Here is a 6,000-nt window from a genome sequence, read left to right as displayed (position 1 = left end):
ATGAGTGTATTTTGCAAGCAATTTGTACAGCAGTGTTTTCACAACATTTTACTGACGTTCGTGAAATAAGAGAAAGAGAAATAAAGGAAACTTCTTGCGGCCGTGCAGCTTTTACTTGTTTAGTCTGTTTATCAGTTTCACCCGTGTAAAGGTAATTACGAGAGCATTAAGGTGCTTTGGATCTTGGACAATGAAGTGGCATGAAGTGTAAAATGTAGTAGTCACAACAACATTAACAGTTCTGTTGAACTCGGCATATTAAGCATACACGTAAAAGTAGTGAATTTGGTAAGCATCTCTCACGTCAAAAGACGCAATGGAGGTACATCAATTATATTTCGTAGTATATTACGGTTAAATTTTTTAGGGATGAGCCACTGCACAAATAAATAAAACGCATATACATTTTTCGTCGTATTATTTTACATTATCGTGTTTTACACGATATTCAGACGAATTGCAGGAATGTTTCTGCTAAGTCTCATAACACACACACACACACACACACACACACACACACACACACACACACACACTGAAATAGTTTAACATCAAGATATATAAACACTGAATAGTCTAACACAATTTTAGAGAAACCAGCTCTCTCTTACTTGTGGTAGGAAAGTCCACCCATATGTTCTAAATAAGAAAAACGTATTTGGTTTGGAATAAACTGTATGGCACTGTGAAAGTAATTGAAAAGTAGCTGCAAGCAACCCTACTGTGTGTCTCATGATGCTCCTGAAAAAGTCTGTTCATAGTATACCTAAAGAGATTCTGTCCATACAGGAGCGCTTTTGTACTTCAGATTTCGAGGTAGAATTACAACGAAACTTTTCAGAAGTTCTATACTGACTTTTACACCGCACTGTAAGAAATGGTCCATTATATGGCCTACACAGCACTCCACAACATAGTTTTAACGAACTGCTGTTGAGTAAGCATTTGTACAGTCTGTAATTAACTGGTGTCGCTAGTAGCTTGCGAATTTGAAATATCAGTCTGGTCACTCCTCATCGTAGCTCCGACTTCAGTTGTGGATAGACGGGGCCATAACTCAGGTGTGCAAAGAGTTGAAAACGTTGTCCTCGGCACACTCACGACGTCCGGCAGTAGCAGTACAGTCTCAGCCGGAAGTTCGTCATGCAGGCGCTCTGCTTGCCGTACCTGTCAACAGAAAAGGACGTTCCAAATACCAGTCCACGTAAAGCATCCAGTTATTTAATCGTTTAAACTATAAAATGTAACAGTACTGTGAAATAGCACTATAATTATGTCCTAATACCACCAACGTTTGTGTAAACTGCAACAGATAAAAATTGAAGAGGGTCGAGTAGAACTAGCGCACTAAGGGTTCTGTGCAAACGTAATTATGTATATAGACAACTCTCGCAGTTGATGGTTGGAGACACAACATTGTTGTTACAGGTAGTCTGCGAAAGCCAGTTCTTGGATGTCGGCCACTGAAGAATCGTGTAGACGATTAGTTAACCCCCTTAGTTTCAGTTATGGCCTAAAGATGGCGTACTGAAGCACCTAAACTGGTAGCCATATAATATCGTAAGAACGAGTTTAAGTGTGCCATTATATTACATAAGTGAAGAGCCGAACGTCCTCAAATCTCCTATCATCCTATAGTGTTGGGTATCTTCACGGTAAATAGTTTTCTGTCTGCACTTACTCAAGAAGCGAAAATATGATTATAAGCAACCTGAATCAAAACATTTTTTTTTTAATTTTATCTGTTGGAGCTGCGATACTTCCCTTACCAGTAATGCGAGATGCACACTGTAAGATCGTAGGCTTAATTAGCTGCCCATATAAAACTATACCGAGACGCTTAGACTGCTACCTGGCAACATATAAATGGCATCGTTCTCTCGATAGTGCGTTTAAAATTAGTTGCGACTTTTGACAGTTCAGTACGGAGCGATAGCAAGGAAGTGTAGTTGCCAATCTGTGCTGAACGTGTCAGCTGTGCAAGCTGGCCGGTCTGCAATATTTCTCAAACGATTTTAAAGAAACTGCACGGTAATAAACTTCAAGTCTCGCACATCTTATAGCTTAATTTGTCAGCTTCATGATAAATTACCTATCATTTCGTTAATGGTCATAGTTATTGTGATATTTCAGTATTAGCTAAACTACTATAAGAAATTCTTGAACTTTGCAGTGAAAAATAGGGCTACTGAGAATTTGCGTTTGGTGCGTGTTAGGTTATATGGTGCTGATCATTAAATTTAGATAACGTATTAAATTATTTTCTAAACGTCGAAGGATATCGCTATCTGTCTACTCTGTCGAGAAAATAGAATGTATGTAAAGGGCTCTGTCACGAACGCAGCCGCCAGTGAAAAAGTATCTCATAAACAGACTGGGATATCGAATCAAGATTTTGGCAAATAATAGCACGCAAAGAGAAGAGCATTTTGCCATATGATTGATAAGCGAAACTTTCACATCTACCACGGTATTCAAGCAAGTACAGGTTTTTTTAAATGAAACAGTGTAATTCTTATGGACCGTCAATAGCCTGTAAAACGAGAATTGCTGTGGGTTTCCATCAATATGAGTTAAGAAGCTGCACATTTATTTTCATAATGAGAATAACTATTGATATGTCTCGCCCCCATTTGCGAGTTTAATAACATGATGTTTTCTGATTCTGCCACAATTGTTGACAGAATTAGAATGTTAGTGAGAAGTATACCTGTAAAATCGGCTTTGTTTAGGCTAAAGGAGCAGATGTTTACACAGCAATAAGATACGTAACGTGTTACTCAAAACTCCACACAGTCCATGAATACATGTCTCTTCAACTACATTCTTGGTATGGCTGACAACTTGAGACCAGTCCTGTGGTGTAACACTTGCAATGATTTCTTTTGTCGGGATTTCAGCATCACTGAATGTAAATTTCTTGTTGTTTTTTGGCACATTGCTTTTCACCTAGTGACTTTCTCAGTCACATTTAAATGAACATTAAAAGGAGAAAGCCTGATTAAACTACGGTCTATAGTTTTAGCCATTTCGAAGATCTGGTAGCGTGGAAGTTTTAGTGTGTACGGTACTACAAGTTCCATTAAGGGGAGGTTTACTATCTTTTGGTTCAAAAAATCGATTTTTTTTAAATTACATTTTTGGATCCATAAAAGTGTTTAGAATCCACTCCTGAAACGGTTTTTTCCGAATACGGAAGGGAAATGATTCTTATTCGCGGTTGAACAAAAAAAATGCACCTACCTGAAATTGGAGTTTTTTACACACCAATTTTTTTCGGGGATTTCGACTTTGTAGCCGCGATAAATTATTCTGTTTGCCCATGACTAAAACTTATAGAGTGATCAAGGAGCTTACGACGTACTACGGCTTGGCAATCCGACGGCATTCCAATTCGGTGGACCGAGCGAGGTGGCGCAGTGGTTAGCACACTGGACTCGCATTCGGGAGGACGACGGTTCAATCCAGCGTCCGGCCATCCTGATTTAGGTTTTCCGTGATTTCCCTAAATCACTCCAGGTAAATGGCGGGATGGTTCCTGTGAAAGGGCACGGCCGACTTCCTTCCCCGTCCTTCCCTAATCCGATGAGACCGATGACCTCGCTGTTTGGTCTCTTCCCCCAAACAACCCAACCCTTCAATTCGGTGGAACAGATAAAGAAGGCAATTTGGGCAATGTATTTCCACAAGTTTTCGACGGATGACCACCCACAACACCAAAATTGTCCGGCTGGGGAAAATAGTTGGTGCAAGTGGCGCATTGCAGAGGCTATCGGACATCTGGACGAATATCAACACTACCAGCTGCTCTCCAAAGAAGTTCAAAAAGTGATTTATGCGATCTACGAGGCCGTTTCGGAGGACGAGTTATTGCACCAGTGTTTTGGAGGAAACAAAATTCATACGAATGTTTGAACGCGTCTGTTTGGAAGTTAGCCCCTAAGCATTTGCAGTCTGGTGCGAAGACTGTAGAGACTGCGACTTTCCTGGCAGTGAGCAGCTTCAACGAAGGGTATTCAGCAATTCTGAAGACCATGACAACGATGGACGTCACACTGGGACTCTATTCGACGCAGTTCGCCAACGATTCGGACGACCACCGGATTCAAGCGGCCGAAAACAACTTGTCACCGGCCGTACGAGCGGCTCTGGATCAGCGCAGAATGGCGCAAATCCTCTCTGAGGAAGAGGAAGGACTAGTTTATGGACTCGGAATAGCAGATTGAACGTAAGTTGCATAATATTGCATTTATATGCAGTCAAAACTTCAAACGCGTTTTTACTTGAAATGACTTTTTTTTAATCACGCGTTATGGTAACTTCAAATTTACTGAACCGATTGGCATGATTCTTTACTTCCGACGGAGCTAATTAAATTGTCTAGGAGCTGAACCACTTTTACTCCGATCCATCAACTACAAATATTTTTACTTGGTCGACGAAGTCAAAAAATCGATGAAGAAAACCCTGTCTTTTTTCAAATGGCCACCATTTTGTTTCCTATGGTCCAAATAACTAAAGCGAGGTACAGCTCCTAAAGAATCTTGTATACTTCGCTAACGTCAATTCAATTATGATTTCAGATGAGCTGGCTGACCTGTGACACACCGCGCGTGAGGTCTACATCGAAATTTTGTTTCGTTCCGCCGTTGCGCTTCGACATTTCCAGTCGAAAAAATTCCAGTTTGTAGAGGAAATATGAATAAAAAGTTTGACCAAATTTGGCATTGTTATCTATTACACATCCAGAGAAAAAAATTCAAGGAACATGCTTTTTTCGGGCCAAAGGTAGTAAACCTCCTCTTAACTTCATCTTACACAAATTAAGTTCTGCTTTATCGACTCGAACATTTCTTTCTACCCAGAGAAAAACAGCCGCTTTCCTTCACTGCAATATGGGATCTTTATCCATCACAACAGAGAAGTAATGCGCACTGTGATTTACTACTCTCTAATTCGGAGGAATATTTTGCAACAGGACATTATCTTCACAGCCGGTGAACGTGTTCTTAGGCGACCACTTTCACTGCGAATCTCGTGCTCACATGTGCTGCACTGTTTTTATTCGTGCAGTGCCAAAACGCAACATACGTTCCCAATGCCTGGTGACTGTAGAACACTTCAACGCCAGAAAATATCACTTCACAATGAGAGCTAATGAACGGAGGTGCCTATAATGCGCGACACGTGGCACTGTTTATCCACGGCGTGGCAACAGTGGCGCTTTACCAACCGAACTGCTGGCGGTGTGGTAGGGAAAGCCGACTCGCCATTGGTGTTATCTAGGCAAGGTCGTCATGTCCACTGCGGCGATCCAAGCGACAAAAGACGCAACTAATTTTAAACGCACTATCAAATTTCTTTGTCAAAGATTTGATCAAGGATGTGATCAAATAATCGTCACATACATTTGATAAAGATCTTTAACGTGGCACTGAAAGGGGGTATTACACTGTCATCATAGTTTTCGTCAAAGTTCAAGATGGCTGACAACAACAACTTGTTATTAACCGCAGCAGTTGCATGTACCACAATTGCACATTGGGCACATGCGGAAGAGAAGTAGGGGAAAAAGAAGGAAACGTACCTGGGTGAAGCCGTGGGTTTTACAACGACATGATAACAGCATTCGACAAAACCTGTTACATGAGCTTCTAGTGAAGGGCGTCAAGTCTTACATCAGTTACTTAAGAATGGATGAGCATACATTTCTTTATGTGCTCAGCGAAGTGATCCTTCATATTACAAAGTACAATACTCACTTAAGACCTGTTATATCTGAAAAGACAGACTCACTCCGATTCCTTGCTGCAGGAGAGAGTTAGGTTAGGTTAGGTTAGGTCAGGTCTCCAATCTTCTTAATCTATTTTTGTATTCAGGGTGCCTCACGTTGTAAAGCGCCTCATCAGCTTCATACATCTTTATTAACTTTGTAGTTGTCAGTACACACCAACTGTATTTACTGGCAATGTTTATAAAAACACTACAGATGACAGAACG

The 6,000-nt window shown here is 40.8% G+C and overlaps 1 protein-coding gene across 7 annotated transcripts in view; it reads right to left on the bottom strand.

Moving 5' to 3' along the window:
* Positions 1-401: 401 nt before the first annotated feature.
* Positions 402-6,000, bottom strand: part of LOC126457087 (uncharacterized) — a 763,934-nt gene continuing 758,335 nt past the window's right edge. For all 7 annotated transcript variants that reach the window (XM_050093111.1, XM_050093110.1, XM_050093106.1 and 4 more), the window contains one exon: positions 402-1,167. In XM_050093111.1, the coding sequence (XP_049949068.1) occupies positions 1,098-1,167 (70 nt within the window). In that variant the 3' untranslated portion in view covers positions 402-1,097. The remainder of the gene's footprint in view (positions 1,168-6,000) is intronic.

This window comes from Schistocerca serialis, chromosome 2, assembly GCF_023864345.2.
Source record: "Schistocerca serialis cubense isolate TAMUIC-IGC-003099 chromosome 2, iqSchSeri2.2, whole genome shotgun sequence".
NCBI lineage: Eukaryota > Metazoa > Arthropoda > Insecta > Orthoptera > Acrididae > Schistocerca > Schistocerca serialis.
This window is presented reverse-complemented; position numbering and strand designations above follow the sequence as displayed.